General features: G+C 39.1%; 1 protein-coding gene across 2 annotated transcripts in view; it reads left to right on the forward strand.

Moving 5' to 3' along the window:
* The first annotated feature begins 3649 nt into the window (after positions 1–3649).
* Positions 3650–27602, forward strand: part of NAA15 (N-alpha-acetyltransferase 15, NatA auxiliary subunit) — an 84331-nt gene continuing 60378 nt past the window's right edge. For both annotated transcript variants that reach the window (XM_059378501.1, XM_059378509.1), the window contains exon 1: positions 3650–3977. In XM_059378501.1, coding sequence (XP_059234484.1) covers positions 3924–3977 — 54 coding nt within the window. In that variant the 5' untranslated portion in view covers positions 3650–3923. The remainder of the gene's footprint in view (positions 3978–27602) is intronic.

A 27602-nucleotide genomic window follows, 5' to 3' on the forward strand; every position in this document is an offset into this window, starting at 1 on the left:
TATTTTGGTAGAAGTTGCTACATGACATTCATTTAAGCATTTCCAGAATTTGAATACTAAAAATTTCTTTATGACCCAGGCAAAAGGAGAGAAGATTTGAGTTAGCAGCCAGAAAACGACAGTTCTAGTCCCAGATTTTTCCACTAGGCAACATCTTACTCAACTCACACTTCTCATTCCTAGGGAGGGTTAAGAAGAGCAAAAGTTGAAAACATAAAATATAAGATCACTACATATATGTTTATTGATTTATGATGCATGAAAATATCATACATCAAATTCGGGAGGATCTGGAGAGGGATGCAGTTCCTGATATAGTTGCAAAAATTTTTTAAAAGATTTTATTTATTTATTTGAGAGAGAGAGAGAGATTGAGCAGTGGGGAGCGGCAGAAGGAGAGGGAGAAGCATATTCCCCACTAAGCTGGGAGCCCAACACAGCACTCATGTGGAGCTCAATTCCAGGACTCTGAGATCATGACCCAAGCTGAAGGGAAACACTTGACTGATTGAGCCACACAGGCAACCCAAGTATCTGTAATTTTTTTTTAAGATTTTATTTATTTATTTGACAGATGGAGATCATGGTAGGCAGAGAGGCAGGCAGAGAGAGAGGGGGGGGGAAGCAGGCTCCTTGCTGAGCAGAGAGTCTGATTCAGGGCTCAATCCCAGGACCCTGGCATCATGACCTGAGCCGAAGGCAGAGGCTTTAACCCACTGAGCCACCCAGGTGCCTCAATATCTGTACATTTTTATTTAAAGAACAATCAGAAGCAATCACAAAATGTTAACATTTGTTAAATCTGGGTGACAAATACATAAACTTCTTTAATGTTTTATTTCTATAAAATTTAAATACTTAATGATTAAGGCATAAAAGTGTCAAGAGAGAACATCTTACATATATGGACATGGAGAATTTTACTCTACATATCCCTCTTAATAGAATTAAAGTTCTGAGGTGGTTTATTTATATATTTATTTATGGTTACTTTTTTTGTGAAGAGACATTTTGGGAATAGTGATATGCGAATATTTAGGGTAAGATGAATGAAACATCATCCTCATCATCAATATCATCCTCATGGTCTGTCATCATCCAGCCTTGGATATGTTAACTTCCTGCATAGCTGTCATTCACAGCATACGGGTTAAATAGGATCTGTTTGTCAAACAGTGGTGATCTATGAGAGCAGATATTTTATTATTGAGTTTAGGCTATCAAGGCATGGACTGTATGGTCCACCTGTTATCTATACATGCATTTGAACTAGGAAATGACTCAGATAAATGATGATGCAAAGTAGTAGTCACTGAGTCTTTTTTTTTTTTTAAGATTTTATTTATTTATTTGACAGATAGAGATCACAAGTAGGCGGAGAGGCAGGCAGAGACAGGAAGGGAAGTAGGCTCCCTGGTGAGCAGAGAGCCCAATGCGGGGCTCGATCCCAGGACCCTGGGATCATGACCTGAGCCAAAAGCAGAGGCCTTAACCCACTGAGCCACCCAGGCACTCCAGTATTCACTGAATCTTAAAAATTTATTTGTTATTAGCCGAAAAGAAGATAACATTTGCCCAACTATATTGGTGGCTTATCTATTCAGGTACTCAGCTTTTGGTGAGGACCACTGTTTGCTTAAAACATCAGAAATTTTCTTCCCTCAAGGGGAAAATAGTATATTATTCAAAGGAGAAATTTAGAAAACCGTAGCAAATAATATTTCTGTAGGAACTTTTGGATATGAAGCCAGATACCTGGAAACCAAAGTTAGTAGTGAAGCTAAAATTGTCACTGTAAGTTAGATAACTTTTCTATTTCTTTTTTTAAAACATATTTTATTTATTTGACAGAGATCACAAGTGGGCAGAGAGGCAGGCAGAGAGAGAGGGAGAAGCAGGCTCCCCACTGAGCAGAGAGCCTGATGCGGGGCTCGATCTCGATCCTAGCCCAAAGCAGAGGCTTTAATTCACTGAGCCACCCAGGCGCCCCGACTTTTCTACTTCTTAATAACTGAGATGGTTGAAAGAAAGACCTCTTGGGGGCAGTGAAGTTCAAAGATTATCATTGAGTGACAACTGTTTTTATGAATTCTATGTTTGCTCTTAGTTTTACTTAAAAAAAAAGTTAACGCTAAAAAACTGGCCATATTTCAAAACTCAAACATGGTTTCCTGTAGATACAACTTTTTTTAGTGAAACTTTTGAACAAAAATAACAGAATTCGAACAAATTGCAGGATTTGATTCATAAAACCTTACTTATGATCCAGGCAAAACAAGAGAGAGCAGGCATTTGAGATAGCAGCTAGAAAACCCAAGGATTAGTCCCAGAGTTTTACAATGGGAAACATCTCCCTCACCTTATACCTTCTAGGAAGAGTTAAAGAAGAGCAAGAAGAAACAGTAAACTATCTGGGTAAATACATTTAAAAGAGCAAAGTTATTGCACATATAATGCAATGATTCCTGATTCAGAGAATGCTACAGACGGAATCCAGCATCTGGAGAGAGATCATCAAAAATAATCAGGTGCAAAATGGCTCATATGATGGAAAAATTGTAGATCATCAATGGAATGTCAGCTTTAAAATAGTTGTACTGTCAATTACAAAAAAAAAATCTTTTTTTAAAAAGTAGGCTTCATGCCAACTTGGGGCTTAAATTCACCACCCTGAAATCAAAAGTCATATGCTCTACTGACTGAGCCAGCCAGGCGCCCCTTTACTGTCAGTTGTTAATGAAATTACTTATACATATACGCATATGTGGAAAAGGTCCACTTCGGTATCTAGTTTGATCTTGTCTACTGCAGCGTTCTCTAGTATCCTTCCCTGATACTCTGATGTTCAAGATTTGAGGATTTCTGGTGATGGAGAGTTCAACACTCACAACATTAAGCACTTTAGCCAACTCCGGGGGAGTCAATGTCCCTGAACTCTACTCCAACATGGCTTAAACAGTCGTGAACCCTTCATTGTATGGACTAAACACTGAAATAAAACACATTTAACTTTCAGATGCTTCTTTGGCAGTGCAAATATGGCACTTAGGATATGGCTCTTTCCCCGCTCACCTTAAGTAATAAACTAAATCACCGATCCTCCAGCCAGCCCATTTAATTGGTCAAACTCTTTCACGGTTTTCAGACTCCATGAACCCTCTCTTTTTCGTACAGGTTTTCAAGTCCCCCCTGGGGTGAAGCCTTCATTTCCCTTTCGCCTCTGCTTTTTAATTCGGTACTTGATCCACGATCAAACGCAGAACTTCTTGAACACCTTCACTTTAGCACTTCAGGCTCAAAGTATGATCATACAGCCTACGAGAATCTACCCAATGAATGAAAGAAAGGCCGCTTTGGCATCAAACAGCAGAAAAGCAATTTGAGAGTGGGAGGCTCTTGGACAGCAGTTAGGGACCTCCCACCCCCCAACTCTTCCCCAAGCGCCTGCAAGACGCTCTGCGACCGAGGGATGGGCGGGGCCTGCCGCGACCCTCTTGGCCTCCGCCCACCCGCTGGCCTCCAGGTTTCCCAGCAAGCTCTAGGACAGAGGAGGTGGGGAAAGGAGGTCATCGCGCCTGCGTGCTAGGAGGTGTGACCCGGGTGGGAAAGCCCTCCGCGTCCGCCATTTTGGCTGCCTCTGTCGGTCTGTTCAGTTACCACGTGAACCGCCGACGGAGACCCGTGGGGGGGGGGGGGGGGCGGCGGCAGCGTTAAGTGAGAAAGGAAAAAAAGACAACGAGGGGAAGGGGGGTGTCGGGGTTGGGTGACGCGGTGACACTCGAGGCCTGGTGGTGGCGGTGGATCGGGGCAATCAAGGCTGAAGCGGCCAGGGGACGACGGCGGCGGCGGCGGCGGCGGCGGCGGTCGGACAAACAGACTGACCGAGCCGGGCGGTGGCGGGAGCAGCGGGAGGAGCCGGAACGATGCCGGCCGTGAGCCTCCCGCCCAAGGAGAACGCTCTTTTCAAGCGGATCTTGGTAAGTGTGAGACTCTGGGCAAGAAGTGGGGAGGATTTAGCCGGTACAAGGGCCTGTCACCCCTAACCTCGGTCCGGCGGGCACGGGGCCACCTCCGCCAGGAAACCCGCCTTCGTACTCCTAGTCAAGCAGTATGCACCTCCTCGTCCCTTCCCTGTGGTTCCCACTGCGCCCGGAGCCACGGGCTTCCTCCTCGCTTCCGAGGCCGTGGTTCCGGAGTAGGCCCCGTTTTCCTAGCTTCTAGACTGCGGGTTTTCATCCGCCCCGAATGAAGGGAGGACAGGCCCGGCCTTTAGCCGGGAAGCGGGCAACACGGGCAGGAGTAGCGGCCGGGGTGGTGCAGGAACACTGCCGGTAGGTCGCAGTGGCACCCTTCTAAGGAACAGGTGGTGCGGATGCGGCACAGCTCATTCATTGCCCAAGCGCGGCTCTCCCTCCATCGTCCGTCCCTCCCTCTTCCTCTCTTGATATTCACCTGTCCCCGCCCGGGGTCACTGAATGACCTGGACGGAGGGAAGGAAGGGATTTAGTAGAGGAAAAGAAGCTTTCTAAATGACTACCTCCTTGTAATTAGTTTCATACTTGAGTCTGCAGATTATCGGCCTTTTCCCCTCGTTTCTGTATGGAGAAGGGACATTTATTTCTTAGTTTCCGAGCGGGAAACAGCCCCACCCCATACCCTACTCGGGAGGTGGGGCCCACTGCGAGGGGGCGGTCCGGTTGGAAGTGAAAAGTTTATGGAGTTTCTGGTTTAGATGTTCTAGACGCAAATTTTCTCAGAGACTGAAGTGTATTAACACTGATCCAAAAATTTAGCAGCAAAGGCAACTTAAGAACTTTTGAGATGGATTTTATTGACGCGAGCTCACACTCACTTATTTCTTACATTTCAGATGTGTGCGGTTTGCATTTTTCCTTAATACCATAAAATACAGTGATGTTTGGAGGGACTGTTGACATTGTAAAATGTATCTTGTGGCCTTGGCGCTATGATTAATACCTCATGGCACATTTTAAGTTTGACATTTAGTTTGTGGGTTGCCCCTTCATGCGAAGATTTCTTTATGAAAGAATTAACTGACAGACTTAAAACTTTTAAAAAACTTGGAGTGTGTGTATGAAAGTGTTAGCTGTTTTCCATTGCAATTTTAATTTGCTTCAATTATTTATTTGAAAAGTAGACCAATTTTGGGGATCCAGTCTTCTAGAAATAGGAAGGAGTAATCCATGTTGAACTGACTTTGATTTTGCAAAAATATCCATATGCTTTACAGATTTAGTCAATTTATGTTGAAAAACTTAACAGGAAGTCACATCCAATACCAAGTAATTTTTCCTTTGAAATTCTTATTGCCATTTTTTGGTTTTAGGAATAACCAGGGTAGATGGAAAATTCATTTGTTTTACAATCCTTTATTTATTTATTTTAAAAGATTTTACTTAACTGAGGGAGAGAGCGTGAGCATGCCTAAGAGCGGGGGAGTGGGAGAGGAAGGTAGAGGGAGAAGCAGGTCACTGTTGAGCGGTCCTAGATCCCAGGACCTGAGCTGAAGCCAGGAGCCCAACCCACTGAACCACTCAGGCATTCCTACTTTTAAATCTTTTAAAAGACCAACTGGTGTGTCAGTTCGACTGTAACATACTTTCAGGGTAAAAATGTGTCTTAAATTTTACTCCTTAACTTTTTTTGAAAAAAATTCAAGCAGAAAAGTTGAGAGAAGAGTTCAAGGAGCACTCATGAACTCTTTACCTTAATTTAGTATGTAACATTTTGCCAGATTGCTTCTTGCTCTTCCAATACACATAAGAGTAAATAGCAGGCATACGATTTAATCCATATATGCTCCAGCAATAAGGGTAGTGTCCTGTCTATCCATAATATTGTTAACAGCCATTCCCTGGTACTGTGGAATATCCAGTTCATATTCAAATTATCCCAATTGTTAGGGTAGCAGTTTAAAAAAAAAATCAGACTTTTTATTTTGAGATAACTAGACTCACATGCAGTTTTAAGGAATAATACAGAGATCCCTTGTACCCTTTACCTAGTTTCCCAGTGCTAATGCCTTATAAAACTGTAGTTCAATATCAACATTGATATACTCTATCAATCTTATTCAGATTTCTTGAGTTTATTTGTACTAATTTGTGTGTGTATTTAGTTCTATGCAGTGTTATCGCAATTGTAATTACATAACCTCCACTACATTGGGTATGCAGAATGGTTCCATAAGCACAGGGATCCTTCTCTTGCCCTTTTAGAACCACACCTTCCTACCTGCCTTCCATCCCCTTTACCCCCAAACTCTGGCAGTCACTAACTGTTCTGTTTCCTATTTCTATGATTTTGTCATTTCATGAATGTTTACTGAAAAGAATCATACAGCATATAACTTTTTAGGATTGGCCTTTTTTTTTTTTTTAAGATTTTATTTATTTATTTGACAGACAGAGATCACAAGTAGACAGAGAGGCAGGCAGAGAGAGAGAGAGAGAGAGAGAGAGAAGCAGGCTCCCCGCTGAGCAGAGAGACCAATGCAGGACTCGATCCCAGGACCCTGGGATCATGACCTGAGCCAAAGGTAGAGGCTTAACCCACTGAGCCACCCAGGCGCCCCGGATTGGCCTTGTTTTAATGCAATATAAATTTCCTTGGGACACATCCCAGTTGTTGGGTGTATTAATACTAGTTTGTTCCTTTTTATTGTTGAGTAGAATTCTGTGATATAGGTGTACCACAGTTTAACCATTCATAGAATAGCATTTTTTCATTAATCATTTTGCTCATATTTTTTTTTCTCGTGATAGTGGGGCAGAACTTTTAAGTTTATTGCTAAAATCGAAGCGCTAAAGGATTTATTGTGATACAGTGTATGCGGAAGAAACGTGAAAATTACTAAAGAGAAGGGGATAGTGTTCTTTTTGTTCAGTTACATTAGGAATGAAGAAAACTTTGCTAACCAAAAGTATAGTTGTATTTGCTTTTTCAAAATTCCTTCTGATTCCTCAGTTTTTATGGTATGTTAGCCCTTTTGATTTTAAGACCGCCAATTCCGAAAAATTGGGCATACTTTAATGCCTGTAAACCAAGTGTTGCTGGGTTGGTAACTGTTAAATCATTCCAGTAGTATTCACTTTTTGAGCTGCTACTTTGTTAGTTGTACCATACTTGTTTGTATTTACTACAGTAAATTCCTTTAGGAAATGAAGTTTGTATTTTTAAAATATTTGAAAACTCAATTTCAAAGTAATAAAATATGTTTTGCCTTTATTTTTCAAAGGAGACCCAGAAAGTTTCTGTAGTGGATTTTCCTGGCTTGTTCTAGTTTAGTTTTGATATCGAAAATTCAGTTTTGAGGGCACCTGGGTGGCTCAGTCAGTTAAGTGCTTGCCTTTGGCTAAGGTCATGATCCCAGAGTCCTGGGATCAAGCCCTACCTCAGGCTCCTTGCTTAGCAGGGAGCTTAGTCTCCCTTTCTCTCTGCCTGCTACTCCCCCTACTTGTGCTCTCTCTGTCAAATAAATAAAATCTTAAAAAAAATAAAAAATAATAAAATTCAATTTTGGTGCATATTGGGCCCTTTTTTCATATGTTACTTTACTCTTTTCTGACTAAAGAATTGTTATAAATTGGTCAGAATGTCTACAAAATGGGTCTTGTGTGTAATTTGTCTAGAGAAAGGGCAGGGCATGAATTTAATGTAACATATAGGAGTTTAGTTTAAAGAAGAGTTATGTGTGTTTATCAGGAGTGGGTTTTTTTTTTTGTGGGATTTTTGTTGTAATTATACATGATTTTAATGATTTGGAAAATTAAGTCATTAGAAAATTGTGACTTTGTCTACTCATGATGCTATTTGTTTATCTAAATAGTTTAAGAACAGTACCAGATCTCCATACCACTTTTTTAGGATCTAGGTTAAGGGTAGGAAAAATGAGTTGCTGGAATGGAATGAAATTCACACCTTTTTAGATTTTAGTCCACTTGGACAAGTTGGGTATACCCTGATGCTTTTCAGTCAAGTGTTGCCAGGTTGGTGACTGTTGCTGCTTCTGCTCTTCTTAAGTGTTAATGTGAGCTATAAGGGCAAAAAATCCTATGTTGAGAGCACTTAAAATAGTTTACATCATTAATCTGTTTTGGACTTTTGCCTGAATGATTTATGTTGTTAGTTAAAAGTCTAGAGAACAGAATTTTTCTTTCCTAGAAAAGTGGCAAGAGAAGTTATAGTGTGGCATGGTGATATTTGTGATTTACTGAAAACTTAACATTTGCACTGCACAATAGAACTTTCTGTGGTGATGGAAATGTCCTGTATCTGCCTTGTCCAATATGGTAGCTGTTAGTCACATGTGACTGTTGTACACCTCAGATAGGGCTAATGTGATTGAGGAATTCAATTTTTAAATTTAGTTAAGTTTAAATTCAAATAGCCACATGTGGTGGTGTGTGATTGCCGTTTTGGACAGTGCCCTTTGTGGATCCTTCTTTATTCTTGAAACTTCCCAAGGTGGAGACATTTTTTATTAAGAAAGCAGACTGAGATTAAGGTTAACACTTAGTGTTAGATTCAAGAATCAGTTTTTGGGGTATTTTTCAAGGCATTTGTACCATACCTGCCTAGTGTTTGTTTGGTGGTGGTGGTGTGGGGTGCTGGGTTTGGTTGTAGGTAGAGGGAGTTAGGTGAAGGTGTTGTAATAATTGTCGGTGTCTAGATGTATTGTAGGTACCTACATATTGTAGGTAAATTATTTCATAAGATTTATTGCATTTGGGAAGAAGTGCTCTTTTTACAGTAATACTTAGGTTGGATTTAGTTGCAGATGAAATTAAAATTAGGAATTGTCAAGAAAATTTCCATGTGTACATGGAAGGTCTGTTGATTTAAATTTCTATGTAACAGTTATAGTTTTGGCAACTGAATGTGGACAGTAACCTTGAAATTGGTTTTAATGTGCTCTGGCCTGCCTTGCATGTGTTCAGAATGTAACAAAGAAACAAATACAGAAATGGAAACAAAGTTTTACCTACAGTGAAGTCCTTTTTCTTTTTCTTTTTAAAAACTTTTTAATTTATTTGAGAGAGAGAAGGTAAAGCAAGTGAAAACATGAGTAGGGGAAGAGAGGCAGAGGGAGAGGGAGAAGCAGGCTGAGCAGGGAGCCAGATGTTGGGCTCAATGCCAGGGCTCTGGGATCAGGACCTGAGCTAAGGCAGAAGCTAAACTGACTGAGGTGCCCCTGAAGTCCTTTTCTTTTGTACACTGTAGGTAATCAAATGTTTAAGCCAGAATAAATTTCTTCCTGGAAGTGTACTAGAAAAGGAAATGCAAATTTGCTATACTGTACTATATTATAAAATACACAAAATGCTCTTTTTAAAAGTCTGTAAAAATCTTAGGAGAAAAAAACCTTTCAATAATGTGGTGAATTCATGGTTTTGTTTGTTTGCATTTATACTTATGCCCTAAATCCTTTCTGGAATGGGATGTAGAATGAATGAACAAAGAGATGTTTTTATTTAAATTGACAAAGCATATGTGCTTGTATGTGTGTGTTTTTTGTTTTTGTTTTTAATTTTGGGGAGTTGGGGTGGGAGAGAATCTTACTTAAGTAGCTCTATGCCTAGCATGGGACATGGGATTGATCTCAAGACCCTGAGATCCTGACCTGAGCTGACATAAGAATCAGTGGCCTGACTCTACCACCTAGGTGCTCCCAAACATATTTTTTAAATGGTTTATTGTGTTAGAAACCTGAAATGTCTCAAATGTCTCTTGGATTGAGAGTAGGTTAAAGTACTGGTTTATGCAGATTATTTGGAGACTACTTTGGCTTAAAAAAAAGAATTGACCACAGTTTAGTTTTTTTTTTTTTTTAAGATTTTATTTATTTGTCAGAGAGAGAGAGAGAACACAAGCAGGGGGAGCTGCAGGCAGAAGGAGAAGCAGGCTCCCACTGAGCAAGGAGCCCATTGTAGGCTCGATCCCAAGACTCTGGGATCATGACCTGAGCTGAATTGAGGCAGATGCTAAACTAACTGAGCCACCCAGGTGCCCCCTGCAGTTTAGTTTTTAATAGTAGGAAATTACACTTTATGTTCAGAAAAGCATACAAAACTTTAACAGGGAATTGAATTTAATGTTTGATTCTGTGGATATTTTAAAGGCTTGCAGTCTTGGGTATTTATTGGGGATTATACAAACTAAGTTATTTGATGATAATAGAATTGCTATCCCAGCTATTACTTTGAAGCACTGGTTAAAAAGACTGTTTCCGCAGAGGCAGGCATGGTGCCCTGTATGGTTGGAGGACTGGAGAACTACTGGCCAACCTGCTTTAGCTAAAGGGATCTCTTTGTTTAGTGTGCATTATTTCCTTTAATATTTGTGCCTCTGACCATGCAGTTCTCATAGAGCATTGAATCAAATATATCGTCTTTGTACCTGAAAGTGGTTTTGGACATAAAAAGGCAGGTTATATAAGGGATCATATGCAAAGGACTATTCAGAATTTTCTCCCCCATCAGATACCTGCATGGCACATTTCTTCTTTTAGAATTCTGCTCAAATGTTCTCTAAATGTTGTGTAGAGGCCTTCCTTCACCAGAAGTCTTCCTCAGCTCAATCTTATTTTCTTCCTTACTTTATGTCTTTCTATATCATTTTATTACCATATGACATATATGTGTGAGTAATTTATCACATGTCTTCTATAATTAAAATGTAGGTTTTATGATGATAGGACCTTTTTTCTGTTAATTACTATACCCCCATTGGTTAGAACGATGTACCATAACAGACACTGAATAAGTACTTGTTGCATAAAATGAGTGTATAAACAGTAACAAGAGAGAAAGCTCTTTGGATTATGTTCTTATATAAAGATTTTTGAGAAAAGGGTGTTACTGGGCCTTGGCATTGAAGAGTACATTGTTCCATGAGGTAATGGTAGGATATCAGGCAGAACCTATATTACCCCGTAAGACCTTAGAAGTTTCATTTACGAATGAATCATAGTATTAGTTTGTTTACATGGCCTTTCTCCAGTCACAGAAGCATAATAAGAGGAAATTTTATTGTTTCTGTTTTGGTTGTTTTAGCACTGGAGGAAAAAATGGCATCTGGATTAAATGAGGATGTTTGTCATGAGGAGCTTGTTGAATCAGATAGTAAAGCTCAGTCATCTATAGTTTCAGAAAGCTCTGTAACTGATTCCAACACACATTTGGGGTTGAGGACCAGTGCATGTGATATCATAAAACAGGAAGGGATATTTTTGTAGATTAAAGTTGCTTTGTAAGTGTTTTACAGAAAATGTAAAGATGAGGTTGAATTTTTGGAATTGGAAAGGTATGCTAGGAGGCTGGTGTGGCAGAGCAAGCTGCATAACTAATCATTGAGCCTAGCCAGCCATCAACATTCACATCTAAATACAACTTTGCTGTCTATTTATAGGCAGTAGCCCTACTGAAGAGAGAAAAACTTAAGATTCTTAGTGAAAAATAGTTTTGAAAAGAATGTCAGTTGCCAGTGCTGATGGTGAGAAGCGCATGTGAAGAGGTTTAAAAGAGTGTTGGTTCTTAATATAAATATTGGGGTTTGGTGAGGAGGGAATTTTATGCTGTGATTGTATTCTTGACTTTGGGGAATTTCCCTGGAATATCAGCTGTATACCTAACATCTAAGCTGTTTTATAATGCAAACTTGTGTTGAAATTTTAACTTTTGAAAAACTAGCTTAACTTGTTACATATGGTTTTTCCTCCTTAGGTAAGATAGGAATTATATTGTTCCCTGCTAATTTGGAAATAAAATAATTCTTTAAAATTTTAATTTAATAAAGCAGTTTTTTGATTTTTTTTTTAAAGATTTTATTTATTTGACAGAGAGAGATCACAAGTAGACGGAGAGGCAGGCAGAGAGAGAGAGAGAGAGAGAGAAGCAGGCTCCCCGCTGAGCAGAGAGACCAATGCAGGACTCGATCCCAGGACCCTGAGATCATGACCTGAGCCACCCAAGTGCCCCTTTTTTGACTATTTAAAAATAAAATAGGGCGCCTGGGTGGCTCAGTGGGTTAAGCCGCTGCCTTCGGCTCAGGTCATGATCTCAGGGTCCTGGGATCGAGTCCCGCATCGGGCTTTCTGCTCGGCGGGGAGCCTGCTTCCTCCTCTCTCTCTCTGCCTACTTGTAATCTCTCTCTGTCAAATAAATAAATAAAATCTTTAAAAAATAAATAAATAAATAAATAAATAAAAATAAAATAAAAATTGCAGTATAGGGGAGCCTGGGTGGCTCAGTTGTTAAGCGTCTGCCTCATCAGGAAGCCTGCTTCTCTTTCTCCCATTCCCTGTGCTTGTGTTCTGTCTCTTGCTTGTCTCTCTCTGTCAAATAAATAAAATCCTTTTTTTAAAAATTGCAGTATAGAAATAAATGATGGAAAGATTAATGTTTTTGTTGCCTGATATGCTCTATTCCACTGAAATTTTCTTCAGTTAGTATAATAGGAACACATTTTCAGTTGAGATAATTTGAAAATTTCTGTCAAAGCCTACTGGGGAAATTACAATCTTAGTTCAAGCCAATGATTCTTTTTCTTTTTTCTTCTGTGAGTAAGCCCTAGGCCCAACATGGGGTTTGTACCACCACCGTAGGATCAGGATTTGCATGCTCTACCCACTGAGCCAGCCAGGCACCTCTAGCCAGTGTTTTTTTTTTTTTTTTAAGATTTTATTTATTTATTTGACAGAGAGAGAGATCACAAATAGGCAGAGAGACAGACAGAGAGAGAGATGAGGAGAAGCAGGCTCCCTGCTGAGCAGAGAGCCCTATGCGGGACTCAATCCCAGGCCCCTGGGATCATGACCTGAGCCGAAGGTAGAGGCTCAACCCACTGAGCCACCCAGGCGCTCCACTAGCCAGTGATATTTTAAAGATTTTATTTATTTGACAGACAGAGATCACAAGTAGGCGGAGAGGCAGGCGGGTTGGGGGCGGGGGAGGAGCAGGCTCCCTGCTGAGCAGACAGCCTGATGCGGGACTCGTCCCCAGGACCCTGGGATCATTACCTGAGCTGAAGGCAGCGGCTTAACTGACTGAGGCACCCAGGCACCCCTAGCCAGTGATATTTTAAATCTTGAAGATTCCATTATGTAGGAGATTATTTAAATATTCCTGTGTGTTATCTGTTGGAATTATTCTATCTATCTATATGTGTTGGATATAAAAGGAGAAATGAAAGTTTGCTTTTAAAAGTATAGACCTAGAAAAATACCCTTAAGGTTGGTTATTTACTTCCACACATGGTTGTTCCAGTTAAAAAAGTTTTTTCTCTTTACAGTAATGGCTTCCACTTAATATGATACTCTTTAGGGGCGCCTGGGTGGCTCAGTGGGTTAAGCCACTGCCTTCAGCTCAGGTCATGATCTCAGGGTCCTGGGATCGAGTCCCGCATCGGGCTCTCTGCTCAGCAGGGAGCTTGCTTCCCTCTCTCTCTCTCTACCTGCCTCTCCATCTACTTGTGATCTCTCTCTGTCAAATAAATAAATAAAATCTTTAAAAAAAAAATATGATACTCTTTATTTTTCAGAGAGATCTCATTGGAGATTACAAGATCATCTTTGAGTATCAGTGCTTTGAAACTGAATCAGAATCTTTAAGAAGAGGGGAAATGAAGTAAACTGGCATTTATTGAAGAGTATTTTGAGCCAGATTTTATATTAGGCTCTTCTTAACACATGAGCTGATGTAAATAAATCTTGCATCTCTCCTTTAAGGAAACTAACAAGTATAGCTCATACTTAACGTTATTGTTAAAAGTAGATTTCTGATTGCTTTATATAGAGTCACTTGTGCTGTATCAGGACAATGGGTTCCTGAAAGTCACTGCACTATGCAAAATCATGCAATAAAAACCACAGGGCTTACGGGAAAAATGGGGTTAGGCACAGCACTCAAAAAAATTTTTATTAGTGAGGGGCACCTGGCTCATTTGGTTAAGCGTCTGCCTTTGGCTCAGGTCGTGATCCTGAAGACCGGGATCGAGCCCTGCATGGGCTGCCTGTTCAGTAGGGAATTCCCTTCTTCTCCCTCTCAAATAAAAAAATAAAATCTTTTTTTTGTTTGTTTTTTAAGATTTTATTTATTTGACGGAGAGATCACAAGTAGGCAGAGAGGCAGGAAGAGAAAGAGGAGGAAGCAGGCTCCCTGCTGAGCAGGGAGCCCGCTGTGGGGCTCTATCCCAGGACCCTGGGATCACGACCTGAGCTGAAGGCAGAGGCTTAACTCACTGAGCCACCCAGGCGCCCCTAAATAAATAAAATATTAAAATTTTTTTTCAGTAGTGAAAAAAGCAAAGGTAAGAACCAAATTAAAATGATAGCACAGTTTTTACATATGTTAAATGGTTAACAAATACATAAATACCATAGAATAAATACTGCATTTTACCATAGAGAGATCCAGAAGTTTGTGGGAGTGTCAGAAGGACTACAGCTTGTGGATTATTTTGAAGTCATGGAAGGAAAGTTATGTAAAATCTGAGGGAAAGTTGTAACACTAGATAGGGATGGGTGTGGCTCATAACACAGCCAGAACTGATGTAGCTAGTAGATGTTTGAGGTGTATGTTGTCTGTCCTGTACATGCCTATGTGGTTTGTCTCAGCTGAGTGCAGTTTTGTTTACCTAGTACTTCTGATGGACAAAATCTCACAGAAACAATCACGAAATTTGAAATTTAGTGTGTTCAGAATACTCCTTACTGTGTCAGTGATGTTGGAACAAACGTGTTTTCCAAATAAGCATTATAGCAGAACGGACTATACATTATCTAACTTTGTGTTATAGTGATCACACAGCCTAGGTTTGGGTAACTCTTCTTCACTCTGGCATGTGATTATTTGGATTACTAAATTAGAACTTCTTGCATTTAAGACCTGATATAGTGTCACATTCTTTGCCATCTTAGTTGCCACTGCCACTGTGAAGACTTAAACTTATTTCAGTGTTTTTCTTGTTAAAGAGAAACTTTGTCCCAGAATATCAAAAGTTTCAGGCCAATTCATCCTAAAGATTTTTTGTGGGAATATAGTATTTTAAAAACAGGAAACAAACAGTACACATTTCTTACATTTGTGTTTTGAAACAATTTCAGTGTTGAGTAGAGGGAGCCTGGTGTGGAAAGAAAAACATTCTGGAATTGAATCCTAGCTCAGCTTTGTTTTATTCCTTACTATTTTTAAGACTCAGTTTGCCTTATGAGTAAAAACAGATAAAAGAGTACTTTTCTGACACACCTCACACGTCGTGTAGTGAGATACATACGAAAGTGCCTGGCAAATAGTTAAGCATGTGAATTAGTACTTGTTTTGTTGTAGGTGTAGTGTATTAAGAACTTTAGTTTTTTTATTGATTTCATTTTTGTTTTATGTTATCCTTTTGTGTTTTATATTCTGTTTGATATTTTTATTTTGTTTTGTGTATTTTTTGGTATTTAGGAAGGTTTATATCTACTTAGTTACCTTTATATTTTTACCTTTGAAAAGTTCTCTTAATCCTCCTTTTTTTAATTTAGGCTTTTGCTGTTTGATTTGTTAGCTGTAAATTAAATCCACTGATTCTCATTTTCTTATGTATGAGGCAGTGAATGAGCTTATTCTGCTTTACATTTTTTCCCATGTCTCTTTTTCTTTGACATTTTAAAGTGATTTTTACTTGGTTGAGAGTATGTAATTTTATGTACTGTTCTTTCACCCTCATCAATACCTTTGTTTTAGATTTAGTTCTGTAAGTAAATATAGTTTATATTCACAAGCAGACCGTTAGCTGAAGTTTTCCCAATCATCCCTTGGTTGGATAAAGCTCATTGTACACTAGAGGTTCCTCAGCAGTGCTTATGGAAATCTTTTAAGTTCATACATGGTTAAACTGTTTTTCTGTAGCCTTGATATTTGAAAGACAGTTTGGCTGAATGTAAAACCTTTGATGTATGTCTTAAGTTTTTTTGAGAATATTGCCCTCTTGTTCTCTGGCTTGTATATTGCTGATGCCACTGTGATTTTCTTTGTGGGTGATTTGGTCTTTTTGGAGATCTGAGGAGTTTTCCTTATATCATTTTACTAGGATTATGTCTCTTTGTTAACTGTTCTGGATAAATTTTCCCTGGTATGTGGTTTCAGGTACAATTACAGTTTGTTAGTTCTCTTCTACTTTATTCTCTGATGATCTTTGCCTGTTTGATCTCCTTTTATTTTTTATTTTTCCTTGGATTCTTTTCACATTTGTTTTTCACTTACTTGAGAAGCATTCCTATTTTCTATCACTTTAGATCATATATCTTGAAGTTTAGTCTTCATTTCTGAGATGCAGTTATGTTTCTCTTGTTTCTTTACTTCAGTCTGTAGTCTGTACCTGTCCCTGTTTTATATTTTCCTATTATTATTAAGAAATAACTGACATAGGGGCATCTGGGTGGCTCAGTAGGTTAGCGGTCTGCCTTCAGCTCAGGTCATGATGCAGGGGTCCTGGATCGAGCCTTGCATTGGGCTGCCTGCTCAGTGGAAGCCTGCTTCTCCTTCTCTCACTTCCTCTGCTTGTGTTCCCGGTCTTGCTGTGTTTCTGTCAAATAAATAAATAAATAATCTTAAAAAAAAAAAAAAGGAAATCATTGACATACCTCGCTGTAAGTTATACAGCATTATTTGGTTATTTTAAATTTGTGATGGAGTTGTATTACATGCTTCTTTTTTATTGTTAGGCTTTTTGGGTGTGTTTCCATCTGCCACAAGGTTTTTTACTTTTTTTAAATTCCATATAAATAGCTTGGTATAGATGATGGTTTTTTTTTCTTTTTCTGTTCAGGTGGTGATGGATTTTACTAGACTAACACTTGGACAGTTTTATTTTTTATTTATTTCTAATTTTTTAAAAAAGATTTTATTTATTTGAGAGAGAGAGAGAGAGAAGGATCAGGGGGAGAAGGAGAAGTGGACTCCCCGCTGAGCAGGGAACCCGACTCGGGGCTTGATTCCAGGATCCTGAGACCATGACTGAAGGCAGATGCTTAACCAGCTGAAGCCACTCAGGTACCCTTGGACAGTTTTATTTTTGGATTGAGGTTTGTGTGGCTTCCTCAGTCTCTTAGTTCAAGAGAGCACCCTCTTTTGTTGCTACAGTGAATCGTTTTTTTAAAATAATTATATATATATATAAATATTATATATATATTATTTTAAATAATTATATATCACAGTTGTTCTATCATTATTTTAGTAGTGTCTTCATCTTCAGTGGTTTCTTTCTCTATTATGCTTTCAAGTGTCAATTCCTTCTTCTAAGGTGCCTCTTTCTCCCCAAATGCTATGCCTTGCTAAAACTGTCATCCTTGATCTTTTTTGTTTTTTAAGTTTTTATTTAAATTCCAGCTAACATACAGTGTAACATTAGTTTCAGGTATACACTACAGCAATTCAACACTTCCATACATCACCCTGCACTCATCACAAGTGTACTCCTTAATCTCCGTCACCTGTTTCACCCATCTTCCACCTACCTTCCCTCTGGTAACCATCAGTTTCTATAGTTAAGAGTCTGTTTCTTGGTTTGCCTGTGTTTTCCCTCTTTGCTTATTTGTTTTATTTCTTAAATTCCATATGTGATTGAAATCATATGGTTTTTGTCTTTCTCTGACTTATTTTACTTAACCTAACATGCTGTACCTCCACCCATGTCATTGCAAGTGGCAAGATTTCATTCTTTTTTATGGCTGAGTAATATCCCATTGTTCCCATTGGTATATATACCACATCTTGTTTATCCATTCATCATTCAGTGGACCTTTGGTTTCTTTCCATAATTTGGCTATTGTTGATAATACTGCTATAAACATTGGGGTGCATATATCTCTCTGAATTAGTATTTTTATATTCTTTGGGTGAATGTCTAGTGTGTAACTGCTGGATAACTTTTTAAGATTTTATTTTTAAGGGGCACCAGGGTGGCTCAGTTGGTTAAGTATGAGCCTTCGGCTCAGGTCATGATGCAGGGGTCTTGGAATTGAGCCCTGACATTGGGCTCCCTGCTCAGCAGGGAGTCTGCTTCTCTTTCTCCCTCTTTCCTGTCCCCCACCATGCTCTCTTTCTCAAGTGAATATATAAAATCTTAAAAAAATTTTAAAAAATTTATTTTTGTCATCTTTTTTTAAAAGTAATCTCTCTTTTTAAAGTAATTCCAACACTGGGCATGAACCCACAACCCTGAGATCAGGAGTTGCAAGCTCTACAACTGAGCCAGTTAGGTGTCCCTATTTTTAATTTAATTTTTTTTTTAAAATGGGCTCCCCATGGAGCCAGCATGGGGCTTGAACTCACAACACTGAGATCAAGAGTCAGATATTTAACCAGTTGAGCCACCCAGGCACCCCTGTTTTCAACCTTGTTTTTTAAAGATTTTATTTATTTGAGAGAAAGAGCATGGATGAGAGAGCACAAGTTGGGTGGGAGCGCATGCAGAGGGAGAAGCAGACTCCCCACTGAGTAGGGAGCCTGATGTGCTCTATCCCAGGACCCTGGCATCATGACCAGAGCTGAAGAAGATGCTCAATCAACCAACTGAGCCATTCAGGTGTTCCTGTTTTTAACTTTTGGTGGAGTCTCCATATTGTTTTCTACAGTAGCTCCCAGTTTGCATTCCCACCTTTAAGTGCAAAAGGGTTCCCCTTTCTCCACATCTTCGCCAACACCTGTTGTTTCTTGTGTTGTTGATTTTAGCCATTTGGACAGGTGTGAGGTGGTGATACCTCATTGTAGTTTTAATTTGCTCTTCCCTGATGGTAAGTGATATCTTTTCATGTGTCTGATGGCCATCTGTATGTCTTTGGAAAAGTATCTTTTTGTGTCTTCTGCCCGTTTTTAAATTGGATTATTTGTGTTTTGGGTGTTGAGTTTTGCAAATTAATTATGTATTTTGGATACTAACCCTTTATTCATATGTCATTTGCAAATATCTTTTTCCATTTACTAGGTTGCCTTTTTGTTTTGTTGATTATTTCCATCACTCTGCAGAAGCCTTTTATTTTGATACAGTCTCAATAGTTTATTTTTGCTTTTGTTTCCCCTGCCTCTGGAGACATATCTAGAAGTTGTTAATGCTAATGTCAAAGAAACTACAGCCTGTGTTCTCTTCTAGTATTTTTAAGGTTTCATGTCTCACATTTAGGTCTTTCATCCATTTTGAATTTTATGTGTATGGTATAAGAAAGTGGTCCAGTTTCATTCCTGTGTATGTTGCTGTCCATTTTTCCCAACACCATTTGTTGAAGAGATGGTCTTCACAGACTTTAAAGCCTTTCTTCTTGATGTCCAGTAGCCATTATTCTCATCCATTGTGTCTCTTAATACTTTCTTTCAAGATGGGGCCTTCTTCTGAGTGAATCCTAGGTAAGATTACATACATTCAGTCACCACTTTGGCCCTGTTTTATTGCTCAGTTCCTATGGGGGCTTCTGATGTTGGGTGGTTATGCACGTATATGCAAGCTGGAATATTTTACTTATCTCATCTTAAGAAGCTGACTTTGGGTGATTTTGTTTGCTCTCTTTCTTGGCCTGTGGTTTTTGTGAGGATTTGTGGCGTGTTTAGAAATTAGTGGGCAGCCTTTATGCTATAAAGAGTTTAGTTTTGGTTTTATGTGCTATGCTTATCAATAATGGTGTCTTTTTTTTTTTTTAATTGCAGTTCAGGTTTTATACATATAAACTGAGTAATTGATTATACTTCTGTTTCTGTGTTTTCATGGCCACTTCATTGTTTCTCTTCAGACTCTCTTGGAAGTATTTATTATTGAAATAATTACAAGGTTCTATTATATAGTTGACTATCAAATGTGTATGTACCTATGAGTTTTACTGAATTTTGTCCTATCACTAGCATTAGAGCTCATAGCTAACAGCATTTCTTCAGCAGAATTCTGTTCATATTAAGCAGAATCTGAAATCTTCAACTTTTTTCTCAGGTGATGTAGTTGAATACTGAGAAAAAAAAAAAAGAGGTAAGATAAAACACATTTTACAATGCATTAACAGTGGTGTAGTATCCAGAAAGCAGATGGTGATTGTCACATTGAATTCTGCTGCTAGTAAGACCATATCAGATTTTAACTTCTGTGTCCAAAATTTAAGAAAGATATAGACCATTGACTCCCTCAGGCTGATATGCCACAAGAATATTGGTGTAAAATTCCTACAGAACTTTGTTTTATTTTGAGACTGTGTATCTGTTACTTTTAAAATACTGATATGCCTTTTGTTTTGTGAAATAGTAAATACAGTTTAAAAAAAGATTTAGAAAAACAAAGCTTACAAACCTCATTTAAATGATTCTTTTTCTTTTTTTAGAAATTTTACTAGTTTTGAAAAATTATACAAGTATGGAAACAATACTGTATTAACCTCAGAGAGTGGCCCAGGTTGTTAAAGGACTTAAAACTTTCTTAAAAGGAACAGTTAGAACAAGGATGGTTAGCCTGAAAGAGAAAACTGAACTCTTTTTTTTTTTTTTTTAAGATTTTATTTATTTATTTATTTATTTGACAAGAGAGAGAGACATACAGACAGACAGACAGTGAGAGAGGAAATACAAGCAAGAGGGAGCAGCAGAGGGAGAGGAAGAAGCAGAAGCAGGCTTCCCACTGAGCAGGGAGGACCCAGGACCTTGGGATCATGACCTGAGCTGAAGGCAGACGATTAACGACTATGCCACCCAGGTGCCCCAGAAAACTGAACTCTTACAAAGCTAAAATCAGTAAACAGAAGGCAGAGTGAGATTTTGGCTCAGTATATCTGAAAACATTTTAATAGAGTGAGCTGGCAGCACATAGGAGCTATGTGACCACTTGCACCAGATGATGTTTAGGGTTTCTTTTGACTAGAGACTATAAAATAGCCTGGACTTGTTAAGTCTTCTCTCAGTGGATCTTAGTTTTGTTTTTTTATTGTAGAAATAAGAGAAACATTTAAAAAAATAGTATAAAACTAGGAGGAGAGAAGTCATCCTTAGGATTTCTTTTCATGGTGCTTGTGGTTTGCCAGAAATTGTATGATATGAGAAGGACAATATATTGTCTGCAAATGGAAGTTGCAACTAAAATAATTTTGGGAAAGATGATAGAGGTAGAGATCCTATGTTGTTTTTTTTTTTTAAAGATTTATTTATTTATTTTAGAGAGAGAAGAGTGTAGCAGGGAAGGTCAGAAGGGGAAGGAAGGCGAGTCTGAAGCAGACTCTGTGCGGAGCATTGGAGCCCAACTTGGAACTTGATCTCATGAACCTGAGAATACAACCTGAGCCAAAACCAAGAGTTGGATGCCTAACTGACTGTACCATTCGAGTGTCCCTCTGTGTTTTCTTTTTCTCTCTTTTTTTAATTATTTTTTTTAAACAAAAATACTTGATATATAATCCCTCAGGGTGTAAATTGTATAGAAGGGTGAGTTGATTTTTGACCTAAGTTCAGTCTAATTACTAGACTTTTAGTGTTGTAAATGGAGATTCTTTTTAGATTTTAGTTATTTATTAGAGAGAGAGAGAGAGATGTGCACACAAGGGCGGAGCAGCAGGCAGAAGGAGAAGCAGGCTCCATGCTCAGCCACCCAAGGGTCCCTCTGTTTTCTTTTTTTTTTTTAATTTCAAAAGTCAAAGTATAATTTACAGTAACATGCACGGGTCTTTAGTGTACTATTTTATTAGTTGTCTTAAGGGTACTGTTCTATTCATTTTGACAATTGCATATGTCTGTGTAACCTATATGCCCCTTTCAAGATGTAGAACATTTCCATTATCTCAGACCCTTCTTTCCCCTTGGTTGTATAATTTAATTTAGTTTCTGCTTTCGTATTCCTCTGCGCTCAGTCAATCTGGGTTAGGTATAAATATTGTAAGCTGTAACTGATACCTTAGTGCTTTTTTTTTCTAAGTATAATTTTTTATTTTTTATAAACATATATTTTTATCCCCAGGGGTACAGGTCTGTGAATCACCAGGTTTACACACTTCACAGCACTCACCAAAGCACATACCCTCCCCAATGTCCATAATCCCATCCTCTTCTCCCAAACCCCCTCCCCCCAGCAACCCTCAGTTTGTTTTGTGAGATTAAGGGTCACTTATGGTTTGTCTCCCTCCCAATCCCATTTTCTTTCATTTATTCTTCTCGTACCCACTTAAGCCCCCATGTTGCATCACCACTTCCTCATATCAGGGAGATCATATGATAGTTGTCTTTCTCCTCTTGACTTATTTCGCTAAGCATGATACGCGCTAGTTCCATCCATGTTGTCGCAAATGGCAAGATTTCATTTCTTTTGATGGCTGCATAGTATTCCATTGTGTATATATACCACATCTTCTTGATCCATTCATCTGTTGATGGACATCTAGGTTCTTTCCATAGTTTGGCTATTGTGGACATTGCTGCTATAAACATTCGGTTGCACGTGCCCCTTTGGATCACTACGTTTGTATCTTTAGGGTAAATACCCAATAGTGCAATTGCTGGGTCATAGGGCAGTTCTATTTTCAACATTTTGAGGAACCTCCATGCTGTTTTCCAGAGAGGCTGCACCAGCTTGCATTCCCACCAACAGCGTAGGAGGGTTCCCCTTTCTCCGCATCCTCGCCAGCATCTGTCATTTCCTGACTTGTTGATTTTAGCCATTCTGACTGGTGTGAGGTGATATCGCATTGTGGTTTTGATTTGTATTTCCCTGATGCCGAGTGATATGGAGCACTTTTTCATGTGTCTGTTGGCCATCTGGATGTCTTCTTTGCAGAAATGTCTGTTCATGTCCTCTGCCCATTTCTCGATTGGATTATTTGTTCTTTGGGTGTTGAGTTTGCTAAGTTCTTTATAGATTCTGGACACTAGTGCTTTATCTGATATGTCGTTTGCAAATATCTTCTCCCATTCTGTCAGTTGTCTTTTGATTTTGTTAACTGTTTCCTTTGCTGTGCAAAAGCTTTGATCTTGATGAAATCCCAATAGTTCATTTTTGCCCTTGCTTCCCTTGCCTTTGGCGTTGTTCCTAGGAAGATGTTGCTGCGGCTGAGGTCGAAGAGGTTGCTGCCTCTTAGTGCTTTATTTAAACTTAAAATGTTTGTTCGTTTGTTTTTTAAGGTAAACTCTACCCCCATCGTGGGGCTGGAACTCAGAGCTTGAGTCACATGCTTCCCTGATTGAGCCAGCAACGTGCCCCTATTTAAACACTTTGATTGAGTGCTTATTCAGGTTCTTTATAAAGTTTGTATTCAGTTCTTTTTTTTTTTTTTAAAGATTTTATTTATTTATTTGTCAGAGAGAAAGCGAGCGAGATCAAGCACAGGCAGACAGAGTGGAAGGCAGAGTCAGAGGGAGAAGCAGGCTCCCTGTGGAGCAAGGAGCCCGATGCGGGACTCGATCCCAGGACGCTGGGATCATGACCTGAGCCGAAGGCAGCTGCTTAACCAACTGAGCCACCCAGGCGTCCCTGTATTCAGTTCTTACCTAAACCCTGCATGGTGTGGTTGATCAGATAGTTGAGGCTATAGTTAGGCCAGTGATACAAGCTGTATTTTCAGTGGCTGCTAGGATTTGAACTCTAGACCATTGCTGTCTAATAGAATTTTTCATGGTGATGGAAGCGTTCTACATCTGAATTTCCAGGACGTTAGCCACTGTTCACCTGAGATTTGGGTAGTGTGAGAGCTTTACTGAAGAATTTTAATTTTTTTTTTTTTTTAAAGGGAAAAGGAGGGAGGGGCAGAGGGAGAGAGAATCTTAAGCAGTCTCCACACCCAAAGTGAGCTCCACGTGGGCTTCATCTCACAACACTAAGATCATGACTTAAGCTGAAATTACAGGTCAGATGTTTAAGTGACTGAACCATCTAGGTGCCCCTTAAGAATCTTAATTTTTATTTAATTATTGATGAACTGAAATGTTAAATGGCTACAGCTCTAATCTCTGACTCCTAAGGCTTTATGTGGTCTTTCACCATATCTTTCTGCTCTGCAGAAGTAGAATCACTAAACTAGCTCCAGTACACTGGCATTAAGTGCTGGTCAGGCTTCTGGTCAGTGAATAAATGCTTCTTTTTTTAAAAAAAATTTCCTTATTTGACAGAGATCACAAGTCGGCAGAGAGAGAGAGGAAGAGAAGAGAAGCAGGCTCCCTGCTGAGCAGAGAGCCTGATGGGTTGTGGGGCTTGATCCCAATGACCTGAGCCGAAAGCAGAGGCTTTAACTTACGGAGCCACCTAGGCACCCTTGAATAAACGCTTCTTGATTTGATTTTGGCATACCTAAGACTTGTTTTCTTTTTAACTTAATTGTGAAAATTTTCAAACATAAGAAAATAATATAATGAGCCTATCTCCTAATTTTGTACCAACTGTGGTTCCTTCTTTTTCATCTGTGACCTCTACCCCTTAGACTATTTTGAAGAAATCCCAGGCATCATTTCAACATGGTTGACTTTTAAAGTCAAGTTTGGCTTTTATCATTTAGCTTGATTTGAAGCTACATTCTTTTCAGTTTTAAAGAATTAAATGTTTCTTGGCATTAGCTGAAGGAAAGCAATGGAAGGATATATATAATACTAAAGAAAATCATGTAATCTTAACGCCAAATCTAAATTGTATGTACAGTTTTTGCCTGGTTTCTTTATTTGCCCTGTCATAGTTCCCACTTCTAGGGAACTGTTTTTTTCTGTAACAAGGATTCAGAAAAGGTCGATGAACTTTATTTCTGCAATAGATAACCTTATATAGTTTCTCTGGGCTTTTCATAACTTGTCTAGTTATTCTGTTTTTGTTTTTGATTTTTTTAAAATTTTTCCCCAAGATTTTATTTATTTATTGAGGCAGTGAGAGAGAGTGAGAGCTCACACAAAGGGAGAGGGAGAGAGACAAGGAGACTCCCTGCCAAGCAGAGAACCCTACATGGGGCTCAGTGCTAGGACCCTGAGATCATGACTGGAAGGCATGAGCAGAAGGCAATGCTGAACTGACCGAGCCACCCAGGCACTCCTTGTCCAACTATTGTATTCTTTTTAACTTATTTACTTCTTAAAGATTTATTTTTGGAGAGTACTTGTGCAAGTGGGGAGAGGGGCAGAGGGAGAGCATCTTCAAGCCGACTTCCCACGGAGCACCATGCACCATGTGGGGGCTCAGTCCCACAACCCATGAGACCACGATCTGATCCAAAACCAAGCACCAGTCACCCAACTGCTTGAGATACCCAGGCACGGCCAGCTATTCCATTTATATAAACAACCACCTGTTTGGAGATTTCATAACAGCCTTCATACTCATTTCATTTTATTATATATATATTTGAGAGAGAGCATGCAAGTGGGGAGTGTGCGGAGGGAGGGAGAGAGAAAGAGAACTCCTGGCAGGCTCCTCACCCAGCATGGAGCCCGATGCAGGGTTTGATCTCATGACCCTGAGATCACGACCTGAGCCTAAATAGAGAGTCAGACACTTGCCTAAATAGAGAGTCGGACACTTAACCAGCTGAGCCACCCATGTGCTCCAACCTCCTTCATGTTAGTCAAATTAGAGATCATTTTCCTAGGGAAGAATAGTGGAATAATTTTTAGTATTATGACAAAAGTTCTGTTACTTAACATCATGGGTTTGATTTGTGATGACCTCATGGTACCATATAGTGCCTCACCTCAGGCATTGGTGGCTGATGAAATGTGCTGGGCCACCTAGGGGATCCCAGAGGGTCCCCTCTTCCAGGATTCCTCTCGCACAAGTGCCTAAGGCTTTGTTCATTTTTTTAAAAAGTCTTTTTCTCTGTTCTTCAGATTGGATAAATTTTTCTTATTGATTGACCAGTACACCGATTCTTTCCTGTTATCTCCATTCCAGTATTGAGCCCATATGATGAGTTTTCTTATCTTCCCAAAAAGAGTGTTGGAAAGTGTTCAGTAATTGCTTCCTCCGGTATTTTTATAATAGCTAATTTCAAGTCTTAAATCTCTCTCATCTCCATACTTGCATCAATAAGTCTTTTTTCTTGCAAGTTGAGATTTTTCCTGTGTATTTGCTTGCCATATAATTTTGAATTTTATCCTGGACATTTTGAATATCAGCTTACCAGAATCTGGGTCTTATTGAGATCCTGTGGAGAATGTTATTTTTGTTTTAGCAAATCTGGTTAGGTTCAGGCTGCAAGTTTCAACTCTTTCTTTTGGCTATGGTTGTAATATCAGTTCACTTTTTAAAATCTTTGTAGTCAGTTTTAAAATCCTGTATGTGCCACCATGTAACTAATTTGAGTCTTAGACAGTGTATCTTTTGGTTCATTTCTCAGTCTTTGGTGTCATGAATAGGATCAGGTCCATCCATGTATGTGCAGTTTAGGGTTGAACCGTGGAGTTCATAAATGAGTATAGGGTTGCTTTCTCTATTTCCTCCTTTTCTGTGAATTGTTGGTACTTTGTTTCCCTGAGTCTTCTCTTTTCATCCTCTAGCTAGAAAACTGGGGTTCTAGTTAATTCACTGTACTCTGCACTTTTGTGATTATGCCTGTGTCTGGCTAGAGCTTAACAAATTCATTGATCCCAAAGAACTAGCTTTTGGTTTCAGTGGTTTCCTCAGTTTCCCTTCTTTTATTTCATTGATTTTGCTCTTAATCTTTTTTGTTTCCTTTCTGCTTACTTGAAGTTTAATTTGCTCTTATTTTTTTAATTTCTTAAGGTAGAAGCTGAGATAATTGGAGACCTTTTATAATACAGGCTTTTCTTCTGTTACTTTTCAGCAATTGGATTTTGATGTGCCTCTGTTCTCTTCCCATCTTTTTGCAGTTTATCTTGCTCGGGGTTTGTTGAGATTCTCGAATCTGCCGATTTAGAGTTTTTATTACATTCGCAGGGTTTTTTTTTTTTTAAATATTTATTTATTTGACACAGAGAGAGAGGGAGAGTGAACATGAACGAGCACACAAGCAGGGGGAGAGGGAGAACCAGGCTCTCCACTGATCAGGAAGCCTCATGAGGGGCTCAGTCCCTGGACCCTGGATCATGACCTGAGCTGAAGGCAGACACTTAACTGACTCAACCACCCAGGTGCCCCAAACTTGCAGTTTTTTATATTTATCCCACTTCAGTCTTTATTTTCTTTTGCTGTTCCTGTTTACATGTATGTGTTATACTTTTGACTACTTGTTGTAGTCTATGTAGACTGTGTATGTAGTCTATGTAGACTGTTATTCCACAGGTCGTTGAGTGTGTCTGTTTTCTTTCCCTGCTGCCCCCTTCATTTTCCTCCTTCAGCTTCCATTTTGGATCATTTCTGTTGCATGTTTTCACATTCATTGCAGCCACTTTAAGTTCTCTCAGTGGTTTTATGTTCACTGTACTGGCTTCAAAATAACTGCAGTGTCTAATATTTTGAGCCTATATGATTATTCACTTTTTGGTATTTTCTAGTCTACAATGTCCTTTTTTTTTTTAAGCTTCGATTTTTCTTGTTTTTTAAAAATAAATTTTAAAAATTTTATTTTTAAGTAATCTCTATACCCAACATGGAGCTTGAACCCACAACCCCAAGATCAAGAGTCACATGTTCCACAGACTGAGCCAGCCAGG

Source organism: Mustela nigripes, chromosome 1 (genome assembly GCF_022355385.1).
Source record: "Mustela nigripes isolate SB6536 chromosome 1, MUSNIG.SB6536, whole genome shotgun sequence".
Lineage (NCBI taxonomy): Eukaryota > Metazoa > Chordata > Mammalia > Carnivora > Mustelidae > Mustela > Mustela nigripes.